This window comes from Girardinichthys multiradiatus, chromosome 23 (genome assembly GCF_021462225.1).
Source record: "Girardinichthys multiradiatus isolate DD_20200921_A chromosome 23, DD_fGirMul_XY1, whole genome shotgun sequence".
Lineage (NCBI taxonomy): Eukaryota > Metazoa > Chordata > Actinopteri > Cyprinodontiformes > Goodeidae > Girardinichthys > Girardinichthys multiradiatus.
The window spans coordinates 40,131,103-40,148,461 of NC_061815.1; the positions used below are offsets into that span (position 1 = coordinate 40,131,103).

The 17,359-nt window shown below is 38.4% G+C and overlaps 1 protein-coding gene across 3 annotated transcripts in view; it reads right to left on the reverse strand.

Moving 5' to 3' along the window:
• The window catches only part of fgf13a (fibroblast growth factor 13a), a 155,195-nt gene extending 139,436 nt beyond the window's left edge, over positions 1-15,759 (reverse strand). The window contains exons 1-2 of one of the 3 annotated variants that reach the window (XM_047353967.1): positions 15,428-15,759; positions 11,844-11,991 (exon numbers count right to left, since the gene is read on the reverse strand). In XM_047353967.1, coding sequence (XP_047209923.1) covers positions 11,844-11,892 — 49 coding nt within the window. In that variant the 5' untranslated portion in view covers positions 11,893-11,991; positions 15,428-15,759. Of the gene's footprint in view, positions 1-11,843; positions 11,992-12,263; positions 12,866-15,427 lie in introns of those variants that run through there. The other 2 variants (XM_047353970.1, XM_047353966.1) reach the window with 2 other exon arrangements.
• Positions 15,760-17,359: the final 1,600 nt, after the last annotated feature.

A 17,359-nucleotide genomic window follows, 5' to 3' on the forward strand; every position in this document is an offset into this window, starting at 1 on the left:
ACTGAGGGAATATGAATGGTAGCTAAGAGGACCAGGCTAAAAAACATAAGGGAACATGAGGGAAGCTAGGCAATAACATAACTAAAGGAACCTGACTACAAAAACATAACTATAAATAACAAAACTCAGGGAAACAGAACTAAGCAAAACTAAAGACAAAGATAATAAACCAAAAGAAACATAAGAACCTAGAATAATGATTAAATAAAGTAAACAGAGAAACTAGAATATGTGCAAACCAAAAGTAAACAATAACTAAAGCTAACCCATAAGGGAGGCTGGAACTATAGAAACTAAACCAAGGAACTAAACTAGAAAAGAGAACAAATACCTAACATAAATAAACACAGAGATACTAAATGAGCAAATAGACTAAAGAATCCAAGGAGAACAAGAAACCATAATAATAACAATAATAATTACAATAATAAAAATAATGATGAGAAAACCATGCAAAGTAATAAGAAAGCAACCATAAAGAAAACTTAACGAAAAGGAAAGAAAACAACAACACTAGGAGGCAGTAGAAGGAAACAAACAAACAACCATGACTACAAAACCAAACTAAAGTCAAAACATAAAACTGCAACAAAGTCCAAAGATGTTGCCTCATGACGTTGCTGACTGTCATACCAACATAAAATAATGTAACACTTTCTGTACAGCTTAGATTTAGACCAGGAATGTCCAAAGTGTAGCCTGGGGGCCATTTGTGGCCCTCAAAAGTATTAGAAAAATATATTTGGGAGAAATTTTCACTGAGGTAAAGACACTGAGATAAAGACAAATTAATATCTTTCAAAAATAGAAAGCACAAACTATTCATCTTTCATTAATTCCATCTTTTGCTTTCAATTTAATTTGAATGTATATAAGACCCATGTAACAAATGTGGCTAAATAAAGCAAGAGTTTTCAAATAAAGAGTGAACCATATCCTGGTAATAAGAATACGAACAATAAAAAGCTGGTAAACTTGGTTGTTTTATTTGTCATATTGTCTTTTGAATAAGACTACTTTCTTTGTTTCGTTAAAATACTACATATTTATTTTATCGTTTAACAGGTAAAAACAATAAAATGTTACAATGAAATGGAATTCCTTGTGTTATATAAATATTTTGTTGAAATATTCTGTTTATTTAGACCATTTCTTTTTTTCAATGCAGCAATCACTATAAAAATGTCACAAATCAATTGTTCAACAATTTTTACTTGACCAATTTACAATAGATCAAGCTTATTAATGCTATTTCACTGTTTTATTTTTAATTCTTTTTTTACCATGTACCTCCCTAATAGTCCATTGGGTCAGAAAGGGCCCTGGTTTCCAGGGATGTGATTCTTCTTTTTTTAGTTACAGAGCACATGTTGGGTGAAACACTGATACAACCTGAAGTGATGCACTACCTGTAACCTGCTTGTGAAATCAGCTGAAGGACTGGAGGAGACCAGAAAGCACATAATCATGTTGACTACTCACTGCACGTTTTGAGAGGGCATGGTGTGCCTGCTGATACAAAGAATACAATGTTGTCAAGATATGAGTCAGTAAGAACAGATGCAACATATGGTTGCATCTTCCTTTCAGATCTGAACAGACAATTCTTTGTTTTTTAATTTTTTTGCATGCTGGTCATTGCATCAACAAAAGTCAGCAATTAACAATTAAAGCTGAAGGTTGACAATCTAATTTTTGCATTATATCGAAATATGCTTTTAATATTTCAGATTTCAGAAGGCTTTCAAAATTTTGCCTTACTTTAGGAGGGGTTAGGAAACAGGAAGGAAGTCTGCTCCTTACTGAAAACAAAAAGCCATCATTTGGCCCTATCATCATTAACTCAGAGGCCTGCTGCAGACTCCCAGACCTGTTCTATTCCAGGCAGATTTCCTGTTTGTTGCCAGTATTGCTCCTTTTCTTACCTCTTCTTAGTAACCTTTCAGATTTTCAAAGAGCTTCAAGCAACTGTTAATCTGGAGATTTAAAACAAGTAATCCAGCTACCAAAGGAACTTAGATGAAGCAGATTGTAATGAAGTCTTTCAACCCCAACTAACCTTGGTGCATGTGAACAGAGATGACGATGACAACCCATTGATTCTCCTGTTATCTAGAAATTCTTCAATGGCTTCATTGCCCTCCTCTTGCTACTTCTAATAGTCTTTATAGCATCTCAAGTAAGTAGGGGTTTTTATTTGAGTACCAAAAACGTTTTGTAAGAAACAGACAAACTTTATCAGATATTTGCTGAGAACCGGAAAAACTTACAAAAATGCAGTCAAAGCTTTTTAATCCTTCTGTAGTATGTAATATTTTCAAAATAAACAAACGAAAGAGAAATTCATAGCTCCTAAAGAAACTATGTGTCAACTACAGTACCAAGTCTTAGGGCCCTTTCCTCGCAAGATATCAAGGCCAGTTGAATGTCACTGAATCGTGAAACAAATTGGTAATTATCATTTCATTCTGAAGGAACTTGTGACCATACTGTTCTCCTAGTCAGGATTTTCTCTGCTACCATCTTGGCCATCTCATCAAAACAACACTGCCACAAGTATCAGATCTGCATGAGGGTGTTTCTTCACAATCTGCTACATTTCCCCAAAAATAAAGCGTTATGTTTCTGTGCCTCCATCATCAGTTTCAGCTGTACAGTGGATGAGGTAGAACCATCAATATTTTAATTGGTTTATCTACAGCATGAGGATACAAGTGACAGGGGTTTTCTTTGCTAATATAGCACACCACCAAATGTGGCATTTGGTGCAAAGCTTTACCCTGCATTATGCAAAAATTGGAAATCTGTGTTTTTATACTGATTACTGTGAGCCGATCACTCTGTAAGTCTTGAGCCTGAAGTTGTTTTTTGGTAATGCTGCGACGATTGTAGAATTATATTATAAACATTCTAAGCCACTACTTGTGTTTCTCTTGCTTCTCTTATCCCTTTTTACTGCTAAATACAAGCCTGGCCTTTTCGACAGTCCCACAATTTCAACTACAGCCTTGAGAACTTACAACTTTTCTCAGAGAAACCATACGCAAAATTTGGAGCAGTGTGTGCTTTTCACCAGCTTGGAGCCCTTTTCTACAGGGAGGGCAGTGCATTTTGAGTTCAGAGCGGTCAGGGAATTTCATCATGCATAATGTGGAACTCACTGTGTTCTTGACACAACCCAGAAGACCTCTCCAAAACCCTGATGAGACTGATTTTTAATGACTCGGTGCAGGCGTAGTCCTATTTGACGGGAACCTAACAGACAACTTGCCTTTTAATGTTGTAGGACAGGGAGCAAATCGGGCCAACCACATTTCACTCAATAATGGCTTTGTGGATTAAAGTAATTATTTTGTTATCTGCCAGTTTGACACACGTAACCACAATTATGAGGGATTATAATCAGATGAGATTATCTTCTGAAGTGCATATCTGAAAGTAAACTACAGTCATCCTAAGGACACAGGTATCAGAAAATCCCACAGTATTTTCCAGAGTTTGGATCCACACACTCATTTTAAAGAATTATTTCAGGTAATTAAAACATTATAATCAGCTTTGATCAACCTCAACGACCTCTAATAAATCTGAAGCAGAAGTGCTCAACATACAATTATCATTTGGTCCATAAGGGTATATTGTCAGTCAGTCAGTCATATTCCATAGTGGGTCGCGGGGGAACTAAAATAATCAAACTTGATTAAATGTATTGTTTTGTGGTAAAATGTGTGATTTAAAAATATAGGTTCTCTTTTTTGAACATTTGCAGTGAAATTATTTGTCTTGCTTGTCTCTGTAACGAAGCACACACACAGCAAATGTGAATTTTAATCTACGAAACTGCCTTTTTCAGGACACCTCATATGGCTTCGTATATTTAGTCAGAGTATTATGTTTTTTAAGCAGGTGGCAGACCTGGATTTCAAAACTCTTTTTAAAGATAGGCCCAGACATATTTCCAAAGTCTACATCTGATTGGTTATAGATCTCCCACATGACTACTAAAGTGAATTTCTGTTGCTTTTAAGTTAATTTACTGCACTAGACAGCTTTTCTCACCCAACTGAGGAATAATTCAAACAACTGTTTCCTAAATTTGACTAATATTAAATTTTTCAATTTCGAAAAGTGTATTTCATGTAATGTTTGTGTACAATCATGATACAGTTGTACCTTTTTCCTCCACCCATTGCGGAGGCATGCTCAGCTTTACTTAGATTTTTAAGTTACATTCTCCTTTATAGTAAAAACCCAGTTCCTTCATGCTAAGGTGGGACCATTTAGACATCCAGCACATGTGCCAGAAGGAATAGCATTACCATCCATTATTGGACTTTATTGGACAAAGTGTGCACCATGAGCCAAGCTGAAAGAAGTCCAGAGGGCCAGGCTGGCTTCGTGGAAGTCGAAACAGCAATGAGTCTGACTTCCAGTAAGGCACTGTCTTTGGTCTATCATGGTAACTGTCTGTCACGTTTTGACTTTGTTGAGGACCAAACTGGCATCGGCGGGCGCATGGTGGATGGATATATTTTAATGAAAAGGAATGAACTTACAGACACGAACCAGAGAGACAGCAACAGACAACCCAACAATGAAGGGACAGAAAACAGGAACATAAATACAAAAGAGGTGAAAAGAACTACATGGAAAACAGGTGCATGCAATTAAGAGAACACAAACAGGTGTGGATCATGGCATTGTCTGCTGCTGGCTAAGTTGGCTGTCCCAGAAGGTGGTGTTTTTTATACCATCTCCCGTTCTCCTCCCCCTTGTTTGAGTTGTGTAATAGAATTCAGAATTAGGTGAAAAGTTGTTTTCCTTTTGACTTTAGAGAAAAATTTCTGGTAATTCTTAGACTTTGAATTTAAGGTAGGCTCAAGAAAGGTTTAAATGTTCCCTATATATCTTGGAAGGTCTTGTGGAAGGTCTCGTGAGAGGTCACTAATGCACTATGAGAAAGGAGTGAGGTTTTTTTTTTTTTTTCCAAAGACCAGATTAACACAGAACTACATCTGTTACTATGACAAATATTAATACATTTTTTAAACATCCTGGGAATTTTGTGAGCCAAACCCTTAAAACCTTTTTTCTTTACTTTATGATTAGTTATGTTGAAAACTGTTGTTCCTCAGAAATGACAGGGAAATAGATATGGAAGATGATAAAAATATTTAACAGAAAAAAAAAGGAATAGCTAGGAATAATTAAAACCCTGTACTTTGGCCCTAAACATTAATAAGTAGTGGAAGCATGTTGAAATCTCAATTTAGGACACACAGTTTTGTGGATTAGAAAGCCGACTAATGTATTAGAGCTTGTATGGAGGGAACACTTCGGCAATGATGACATCAGATAGAAAACGTACCATTTTCTAATCCAAGAAATTACCACTGCACAATGAAAACCCATTCTTTATCAGAAAATGTGGTGGATGCATTTCATCAACGCATTATTATTGATACGACAACACAGACCTGTAAGATTCACTGAAAACAAGACAAGCCAATAACTAGAAGTTTAATACACAGATCAAAGGCCATGCTGGGTCACTCAGAAACCAATGCTGACAGAGATGGGTCCTTGGTCTCAAAGCAATCACCACACAAGTGAGAGATGGAGTGTGGCGGATCCCTGACGCCACTCAGAGACAGTTTCCTCCAGGCATGATCATCAGATCTGCGTCAGTACCAGGAAAGAAACTGACAGGGAATGATTTCAACACTCTATCATCGGAAAAACATCACATCCCTACCAAACGCACTGGTTAAGTCCGGCAAACCTCATGACATGGAACAGAACATAATAATGACTTGCAAACATATCTTGTTCTAATTTGTATAATCATTCCTGACAGTAAATCTTTACACAAAGTAACATAATAGCACAGTGAGACAATTAAATTATCCTAATTGATGTGCTGTTTCTAAAACTGCTAAGTGACAAGAAAAACACTAATTGACTGATGACCTGTCCGGGGTCTACAAACCTTTTCTCAAATAAGAACAGGCTGCAGAACTGCCCACACCTTCTGATACTGAACAGGATCAATCAGTACAGAAAAATTATAAATAAAGGTAAGGAAAAAGCACTATCTGCATGTAGAGTGAACGAAAGGTTTATTTTGTCCCAGACAAATACCACATGTTATGTAAACATGCTCCATTTAAAATCTGTTTTGAGTGATTTGCCAAACCACAAGATTTCTAATCTAGTAGTAGATTAGTACTAGATTAGAAAACGGTGCCTTGCAAAACTATTCAATTCAATTCAGTTTTATTTATATAGCACCAATTCACAACACGTCGTCTCAAGGCACTTCACAAAGGGTTTGGAATGGTATAGGGTTGTTGGGGAGGTTAGAATAAACTACTGAGTGTTAGAGTTTGGACATTTTAGAATGGGCTATGTGTAGGGGTACTAAAGTTTGTCCATCTAGAGTCCACTGGTGGCCATTGTTATACTAAAAACTACAAGGATTGGGGATACCTCTCTCTGTCATTCATACCCCACTGAGTTTTCCACATTTTTGTCACATTACAACTTCAGAGTATTTTATTAACATAAATTAATCTCCCTATACATACAGGTTTTCTGTGAAGGCCTCAGAGGTTTGGTAGAGAACATTAGAGAATAAACAGCATTATGAAGATGCAGGAGCACATGAGACAGGTCAGGGATAAGTGGAGAGGTTTAAAGCAAGGTTAGGGTCAGAACTCATAGAGCTCTGCTTAATTCGTCAACCAAAAATTGAGAATGGTACAGTTATAAACTGGGGTTGTATGATATGAAGAACTTATGCAAATGAGATGATATTTTTTAAATATTGCAATGATGATACCAGTTGCAACAAAACATGTTTTTCCTCACTCCTCTTTTTCTTATCTTTGATTACAATGCTGCAACATTTTCTTTGTTACCTTTAGGTGTGTGCACTCAATCCCTTCCATGCTCTGTATTTAACAGCCAATAAATATCGTCTTTCCAACAGTGCTTTATTATATTGTTGCATACACTGATATAGCAGTGACCAACGTATGTATAATATAGTGTGCAGCCTGACTGCAAGCCTACTAAGATATTGTCCTCTATTTGAATTAACAGGTTGTGCAAGGATGCTGAGGAAGGCTGCTGGGCATCAATTAGAGAAGCAGCCAAGAGGTCCACAGTAACTCTGGAGGAGCTGCAGAGATCCACAGCTCAGGTGTGGGAATGTGATGACCAGACAACTGTTGGTCATGCATTCCATAAACCTGGCCTTTATTAAAAAAGAGCAAGAAGAAAGCAATTGTTGAAAGAAGTCCGATTGCATTTTGCCGTAAGACATTTAGGGAACACATCAAATACATGGAAGAAGATGCTCTGTTCAAATAAGACCAAAACTAAACTTTCTGGATTGTGTCTAAAACACTATGTGTTGTGGAAATCTAAAACTGCAAATCGCCCACAAAACATCACTCCCATGATGACACATGGTAGTGACAGCATCATGCTGCAGGGATGCTTTTCAGCAAGGACAGGGAAACTAGCCAGAATTAATGGCTCCATCCTAACTGAGCTTGACCTATTCAGAAAAGAAGGGGAAAAAATGTGCAACTCTTTTAGTGCCAGCTCACAAAGTATATGCAGCGGTATTTGCAGCAGAAGGTTATTCTGTAGTGTATTGACTCAGGAGGCTAAACACATACCCAAAACACTCTATTCTGATTTGTTATTGTAAAATATTTTCTTCAACTTGACAATTATTATCTGCTTTGTGTTGATCTATCACACACCATCCCAAATAAAAAGTTTGTGGTTGTAACACAAGGTATGGATGCTTCCACATTTAGGGCTGCACAAACTTTACATTTTAAACTGTTAGTAAGATTTTAGAATACAATAAAACTTGGCTGCTGGAATGCTCTCTTCTTATACTGTATCATAATGATTATAACATGAAATCTTCTCTTAATTATTAACACCTGATCTTCCCTTGACCACAGGCAATCACAGTATCTCATCAAACAGTGAGCCAGGGTCCTAATGACACCGTGTGCAGTTCTGTTGATGAGATTAGTGCAGGTGTCAGTGTTGTGGAGGACAGAGCGGCCTCTATTGTGATTAATGAAGCAGCTACAAACGCCTCTCTGGGCATCCATTGATTCAATGGCTTTTCTTGCACTGAATTAATCTGCCAGCAAATATGCGAGACTTATGCCTCGTGCTTTGCTCATATCTGCAGATTGGGGCAGCCATGAATTGGCTGGCTGACACTTGGAACCCAGGAGGGGAGTATATCTATAAGCTGCAGAGGGATGAAGCCTGAGTAAATGACAGAAGTCCAGGGAATGTTATTTGCACGCAGATATGTGGCATTAATTAATTACCCGCACAAAATCTGAAAAATTATAATAAAAATGCTCATAAATCTGAACAAGCTGGATCTTTAGGGCTACTAGTAGACTGCAGCGAGGACAAGCAGGGTGCAAATGCCTGCATAACTGATGCAAAATGCTTCACTGCAACACTGGTAAATCACATACATACAAGTTATCTATCTGGGTCTTCTGAGCATGGAGAGACATAAAGCTGAGAGTGTGTACGTCCTGGTAGCTTTGACACATCACTTTGTCTGCACAGCTTAGCTTCACAAGGACAGGGAAAACTAACACAACATGATTCACTGATGTTGATATCAGAGCCCAGATTCACACCAACCCCTTCTACCCCACCATGTTTCTGTCTATCTGCGTGTCCCTGCATGCTTTCTCCTTTCACATAAACTGCAGAAGATTAGCCAGTGACCTATCTAAGAGGCAAAGAGACGAAGAACAGAGATGTGTCACAAAATTCAAAAGGATCTCCTGCAGCAGCACAGTTTTACTGAATTTTGTTTTTATATGATTACTACTGGGACTGCTACTGAAAAAGTGCATGACTTCAGTATTATTTTAGTTTGAGCAACATATTTGAGAAAGTTGTCTGATTTAGCTTCTGGTCTTTGTGTACAGAATCTGTGCAAACATGCAGAGATGTAATGAAATACTCGTGACTTGCTGCTGACTTATTTGATAAAGCTTTTTTTTTTTTTACAGAATCTAGAACCACTCAGGCATTCTTCTATGCTAGGTCCTGCTTAGTTCTACAAGAACTAAGATGGACTATGAGACTGAATGTGAATAATGGTAAATCAGTCACTTGCTTTAATAACTGCATACAAGATTCAGTGCAAAGTTCATCTATTATTGAAACAACAATAATGATACAGATTTGAGGGTAATTTTAGCAGCTAGTGAGTGTTATGTGTTTTGAAAATGGGGTCTTTCTGTTATGAAAGCGTGGGAGAATTAGAAGCCTGTGTAGGCCAAAAAGTTGCAAAAAAAACTGTCACGAAGATGCCAGGTGGTTCTGGCTTTAATGGACTGTTTCCCTGAATTTGCTGATAATATGCTGGGTGGTTGCTGGTGGTTGCCAACATTGGCAGGGTCAGGGGTGGTTTTCTCAATGCAAGTCCCTGCTTGTGTGCCTTTCAAGATCAAGATGAAGGGCAGCTTGGACCCCAGTGGTCATGTCAGTAATGCAGTTAAGGTTTTTTGTTTTTCCCCAAATTTAGAGAACAGTAGGAAAATACAGCTTTTACCTTTTGCTTATGTATCTTTTACAAACTGGACTCTGAAAAACTATACACACCTTATTCAGTTTCTGTCACTTTGCCATGAACTATTGTACGGTATTGGGATTTTATTTGAAACTGTAAAGTGGAAGGGATTGAGTACATAGTTAGCATTTTTTACAAATAAAATCCAAAAAGTGTGGCACGCATTAAAAGCACCACCTTTCACCCTTATAGCCCTACATAAGGTCCATTGCAACCAATTTCCTTCAGAAATCACCTAATTCATAAACAGATTTCAGTCACACACACCCTTTCAGCTCTGCCCACCAGTCTACAGGACTGAAGTAAGGGCTTTATGATGGCCACTCCAACACATTGATTTGTTTTGTCTTTAGGCAACTCTGCAGCTAATTTGGCAGCATGCTTATGGTCGTTGTCCATTTGGAAGTCATCTATTTTGTGAAGTGCACCAGTCTCTCCTGCAGCAAAACACCTGCACACCATGCTGCTGCCACTTGCATACTTCACAGTTGGGATGATGTACTCAGACTTGCAAGCTTTCTCCTTTTTCCTCCAAAGTTAACAATGATCATAATGGCCAAGCACTTCATTTTAGTTTCATCAGAGCACAGGAACAATCTCCAGAAATTCTTTATCGTTGAGTGACTTTGCAAGTTATTTTGGTGTGGTTCTGGGGTGTTTCACACATCAACACATGTTCATCTCTGGGACACATAACCTGTCCCTTTCCTGAAGTTTTTATAATTTATAATGATGTTTAAACTTGCATATAATTGTTTGCACTAAGGAATAGGGTTCCTTCAGCTATTTAAAAAGTTTAGAAAAGGATAAATCATGATATGCCACAAGGAAGTAGTGTGTTTGAGGTGTGCTTTCCATTAATACATCCACAGGTGTGCCTCCACTTAACTCAACTTCTGTTAATTAACTAATTAGAAGCTTACAAAGCCATAACATGATCAACTACGTTTTCCAAAATTGCATATTATGTTTGGTGTATGCAAATTTCTCAATCTGAAGAAAGTAAGAAAAAACATTTCTTTCATTTTTCTGTCTTCTAGCTGACAGAAATAACTTCAGTTTTTCCAACTGACCTAAAACAGGCAAGTTTAGTCTGATATTACGTCAGACAGTGAGAAAAGTGATTCTTTTTATACAGTGTATGTAAACATTTGGCTTCAGCTGTATGTTTCTAATAGCATTATATCGCCCTTATAATAACATCAACAAGTAACATGATCTCTTGTAGCCGCGCTGCCAATTTAAGCCAATTAGGTTATTGATTAGTTGTGAGCAAAGCTGATCTGGAACGTAACAAAGGGAAATTCAATTATGTTTCTGTATAATGTAAATATATTACACTGTAGAAAACCAAATGTACAAATTTTCCATAAGCATATCTAAATTCTGGTCGGTAAATTGTATTTAAAATAAAAACTACAAAAACAATAATGCATACTGCGGCTTTAAAGTTCTTTAAAATAAATGTACTTCTGTTGAAAAACATGTGATTAACCTCCTAAATTAAATGTCCTATGTATCGCCGTAGATACATAGATATTTTTACGAGATTTTCTTAATTGTTTAAAAACAAGCACGAAGGGCGCAACAAACGGTGCTCAAGAGAGTCGCGCAAATCCACGGCTGGGATGAAACAGGTACACTAATTAGTCCTTCCACGTTTCTCTGGCAACCTTGTCTCCACTCTGTCTCCGTGGCATGGGAAAGGTACTCTTGTTATTTTCTCAAAAATAGATATCTGTTCTTTATTGATGCATCATAGATCACAGGTTCTGGCAACGAGACTTCACGCTTGTGCAATGACGGTGCGAGCGAGAAACACAAAGGGACCTTTCAACAGGATCCCAGAAACACAAAAGGATGACATAATTATCATTCCAGCTTTGGAAACGTTACTTTAGATGTGGATTTCCATTGTATGAGAAGCCAACCAGGTCAAAAAGAGAACGCATTGTCCAAATTGTCCACGTTTGTGAATGTAATTAAAGCATGTGATCTAAAACCTGTTCACTGAGCAGCATGTGGGCCTACAGAAGCAAATGCATCGCTCTTGCAACCCAAATCATCATGCTGGGAATGGTCCCCCATCCAGTGGCTGCTTTACAACCTCAAAGGGGGAATTTGAGCATGCAGGGAAAGGAATTGGATCATGTTCCCATTCAGGGATGAAAGCAGTCAGTTCAAGGCAAGGCTTGGCTCTTACCCTTGGAAGCATCCTTGTCTTCTTTAGCCTTCGCCACTTTTCCGCTCATAGATCCCAGTTTGGATGTATTATTCCCGATTTAGGTAAAAATCGAAATCCCCCTTTTTGCTGACCGTCCTCAATGAAATCCTTCTCAGAGATAAGGGTTCTGTTAGGTGAGAAATGATGAGAACCACGTTATTGTTTTATTTTTCACAAGAGAACAGCAGCGTTTTATGATAGACAAATGACGCCTAACAAAGGACAGTGGGGGGGGATGCAAGCCAATTCAGTTCAATTAGGTATCAATGAAAACATCCAACTCCTGCTGCCCTCTGCACACACACATGTCACGCGACAAAAGAAGCAGCACAGTTTCATTAAACATCCGGAACCAGAACTGTGTGCATCTAAGCGCAGCCTGTTAGTGGTCCTGCCTACCTTATCTCCTCCACGTTTTCTGCTACATCAATGCACATTGATGAAAGGAAGCGCTCCCACCATGAATCCCGTTATGTACCAAAAAATCACGACCTACTCTACTGTGACAAAGGACCAGAGCAGAGGAACAAAAATAGGAAAAACGCTGCGAAATGGAGCGCAGCCTTTCCCCCCCCCCCAAGAGGTTCTGAAGTCAAAACAGTGAAGCACACCATCTAACAAACCCAGAGAGGAATGCCATCCAGCGCAGCTCCTGCCACCAGTTTTTTGTTTCTGGCGTCTGCCGTTTTTTTTTTTTATGCCCCTGCTCAGCGGTCACAATCAACAGGATAGGCTAAGTGAGAGCGCTCCGCCTGTTCCAGCGCCGATTCACGCAGCGGACATTAGTTTTTGGACCTCAGGATCACCGCTAGGATGCAAAAGAGCTGTTGCATCCATAAAAGCAGCCTGTGTGTGAGCCGTGCTGTCGATGCGGTGAGGAATTACAGCAGGGGGCTGAGCTGCTGCTGCTGCATGGCGCGCACCATCTTGCTGTTGCTCTCATTCAGTCGCCTCAGTGGCGGAGCATTGCGTTTTCCCATTCACATCCATGCTGCATATTCTCTAAACAAGGGCTTTATTAAAGGCATAACTTACAATGTGAAGCAGTGACCCTGACTTATATAAAACAAAAACACACAATGGCAGTTTTAAAAAACTCAGTTTCACAACATAGTGTTACCAGTTCACTGTATGCAAATCCATAGTGGTTTGTAAGCACTGACGTACAGGAAGCTTTAAAAGGCCAGATGCCTGAAGTTTGGAAAAGGTGGACTAATTAGATGCATCTCAGTAAATTAGAGCATCATCAAAAAGGTATAATTTTCTGTAATTTAGTTTAAATAGTGAAGCTCGTGTATTATATAAAATAATTAGACAGTGTGGTGTATTTCAAGACTGTATTTTAAAAGGATCAACAAAAATGATTTTTAATACAGAAATGTCTGCCTACTAAAGTTTTGTTGATGTGCAGTAAAGTATTGCATCAGTGTGGTGTGTTCTAGAGGGAATTGTTAAGAAACAATATTTTACTTTCATAGCAGCTTTCAGCTTATTTTCACTGTTGGCTCTGGTGTCCCTAATTTTCCTCTTGAAAATACTTCATAGATGCTCTGTGGGGTTCAAGTCAGGCAAATTTGCCGGCCAGTCCAGCAGAGGGATAACAGGGTCATTAAACTTGGTATTGGTGTTTTTGGTACTGTAGGCAGGGGCCACGGTTGTGCTGGAAAATGAAATCAGCATCTCCATAAAGCTTGTCAGCAGAGTGAAGCATGAAGTGCTCCAAAGGTTTCTGCTAGACAGCTGCTCTGAGTCAAACTAAATCAACAGATGGCTTCTGACATTGTCTCTGTTTCAGCAGTGGCATTGCACAAGGAACCCAACAGTTGTAACCCATGTCCTGGACATGTCTTTGTTGTGGCTCTTGAAGGACTGACTCTGGGCTTAGAAAATCTTCCTCAGCTCTTCAACAGGCTTTGCTTCACAATCCCTTCAAGGCTGCGATTATTCCAGTCACTGGTGAAGCTTTACCACTACCTTTTTTTCTTCCAATAAACTTTCCATTAGGCTGCACAGTGGAGCAGTTGGTAGCACTGTTGTCTTACAACAAGAAGGTCTTGGGTGTGAATCCCAGCCTTTCATGAAGTTTGCATTGTCTTCCCGTTCATGCGTGGGTTCTCTCCAGGTACTCCAAAAACATGACTGTGAGGTTAATTTGTTACTCGTCTGGGTAATTGTCTTTAGGTGTGTGTGTGTACGTGTTTTTTTGTCCTGTGTGTTGCCATGTGATGGACTGGCAACTGTCCAGGATGTACTCTGCCTCTGGCCCAATGACCGCTGGAGATAGGCACCAGCTCCTCCGCGACTGTACAAGGACAAGTGGGTATAGACAATAGATGAATGGATGAACTTTCCATTAATGTGCTTGCATACAGCACTCTGTGAACAGCCAGCTTCTTTAGCAATGACCTTTTGTCACTTATAGTCCTAATGGAGGGTATTTATTCATATCCACCTACACCTGCACTTATGCTTAATGCCTTTGTGTGTTTATAAATTTGTTCTCAATTAAAATTGTCTTTTCTAATGAGCTGTTCTTTTGCTTTTTTTCATTTAACGTTTTTCCAAACGTTCTGGTTTTTTTTTAGTTATATTGCTGCTGCAGCTTATGGTAAGTTGCCACTAAACACTTGTTGTACTGAAGTGTATCTTACTATAAGTTATCATCTTAATATCCCATAGCAATAGCAGTTAAATAATTTATTTTAAATAACTTACTGATGCAGCAGGACTACCGCTCAACCTGGATATGTTTTGTTTAAGGTGCTGGAAACCAAAAATAGTCCAAAGGCAAACAGAAGATTTCCGCACACTTATTCTGTACAAGATTTCACCTTTTAATGTGAGCTTACGGTCGGGGAGACCTTCATCAAAGCAATAATAACTTACTGTTACAACACTGCAGAGGTACTCTTTCCAGTGGTGTAACAATACAAACAGCTGGAAGTGTGAATTTCCACTGGGACATTTCACAAAAAACGATGTTTTTAAAAAAACCTTCTGGTGAAAAAAACTGGAATTCTGCTTTGTGTGCATTTGGGTGATAAAAAACACAAGAGGCACATGAATCAAGCTGGAAACAGTAAACGATGTAGACAGAAAACAAGATGAAGGAAAAATTGGATTACAAACATGTGAGTAAAGACGGAAAACGAGTATTACAAATGAGTGCACTTAAAAGAACTGGGATCAATCAATTCTGCCTTATGTGATGTCATCAGAGGTGTGTGTAGAAGCTTGATTTTAGGAAGGTCAGCTTTATTTTGCATTATGTTTTGCAGCTAAATAGCAGAATAAATGCAAAAACTGACCATGGCATAGTGTTCTGCAGGGGACTAACTATATCTAAAGTGAGTTTGGTTGATTTTAGAACAAAGTCTGGCAGTTAGCTTTGAGGACTATGCATTTTTACTCTGAAATTATAATTAAAAATTACTTGTATTTGGCTATTTTTAAAGATCCACTAATAATTGTATGTCTGTGTAATGAAATGCTTTTTTCCACAGTATCTTCAGCTACAAATCCACCTTTGATTTTGAAGGGTTTCAACATAGTAGAGTCCTTACCTTTACACTGCATAGAAGTCTAGAAGCTGCAGGTCAACTTTTGTGGTAAAGTCTCCAGTTTCATTTAGTAATGTTACCGCATGGAAAGTCCACTATGTCGTGTTATCAGAGCTTCAATCTTGAAGTGAAAACATGAATCACAGCAACGTTTCAGCTTTTATCCATAAGAATAGTCTTATCCCAGTTAAATATTTTTTAGGGCTGATGTGACATCTCCAGGTTGAGCAGGTCTGTGCCTCTCAGTGGTGTTAGAGGAAACAGACCTGTAGTTTGAAGGTTGCAAGATCTGTATGGATATTTTTAGAAGAAGAAACTTGACCCTGTTTTAACTTTCTTGGCATGCCCAAATCCTCTTCCATGAGTTTTAAGGACACACTGTCATGTGTTGTGAAGTGTCTTTGCCTGAAATGGTCAGCATACTTTCTTTGATCTCTGGACTGAAAGAGCACAGTTATGCTAAATCAAAGTTAACAAATAACAAGGGCCATAAAAGCAAAAAATGTCCAGACAGAGCAACATAAATACTGAAGTAGTGCAGAGTTCTGCCTCACAAGCTGGACATGTGCACAAGCTACTGTATAGAGAGCAAGGGTTAGAGAGAGTGTAAATGTCACTGGATTGTGTTCCCACTGTGTCCATGGCCTGTGACCTGCTTTGACCTTTCCAGCAGAGCTGCACCCGTCCTCAGCCAGTTTAAAGCAAAGCCCCAGAGCATGTTTGATTCATTCGGTAGCAAACTCCTGACTCACATTCTGTCATATCCTGACTGTGTCCACCCATGTTGCAAAATAACTCTGAATCACCTGTTTTTGGCTGCTGATTGCAATATTTCAGCCAGATAAAAATAGCAATGCTTTAACCTCACATTGTTCCACACATGCACAAAGACATGCATGCATGCTTGCAAATTTATAATGACATAAAACAAAACTGCATTTGTTTAAAGGAAGTACACATATCAAAAATGGGATTTTTATTATACTGTACAGTGCCCTCCAAAATTATTAGCAACCTAGGTAAAAGCTTTCAATTTATCTGTTATCTTTTTACAGTGGCATAATTTTCCACTGAATATTTTAGTAAAGTCAATCTTTAATTTGAGCATATGTGAGGGTCTATGTAAAGAAACAATTATTTTTTGTTCCACATCACAAGTATAACACTTATTGGCATCAGAACAGGACAGTAATTTGTGCTACCCTATAATGTTTAACATAATTTATAGCTGTGTCGGAAATGAAAGATTTCAAATTTATATAACTAAAATGAAACAGATAACAAGCGTTGCAAAACATAGAAAAGATACCTCACTCACATTTTAAAGTCTTCAGTACTGAACCATGTTGGATCCATGCTGCCAATTAAAAATCCACATGGTTTTTGGATCTTTTTGGGCAATCAGCACTATTGATCTTTCACACCATGTGTCCCATAGAGCAGTCTTTCAGACTCAGCCCGACAACCTTTATGGTCTTTCCCCTGATGAAATGCAACCCTGGGTGATTTATAGTTTGTGCAAAACAACTTAGGCGCCATGATCTTGCTATGCCATCCATTTAATCGATCTACAAATTACCTCAAAAAGAACAACATCTTCCACATCCATTGGCATCCCTGTCAAAAATGCTCTTAAAGCGTTTAAAAATCATTATTCTTCCTATGCAATGGTATAATCTCACACTGAATCACTGGTTGCAGTTTTATAGCAGCGAGCTTGATAGATTTTCTTACTTCTCTTACCATCTTCCTAACTGTGCTCTTTCCCATTTTGAGGAATAGCTATTACAAATGGGCCTCTGTCAGGCCATGTTTATAATCCATAGGTGAAAAGCCAGCCATTACTTACTAAAATAAGTATCTTGACAATGTTAAGGTAAGAAAATGAAGAATGTATTAAAAATTAACCTGTAACATGTATTTTATAGGACTTTG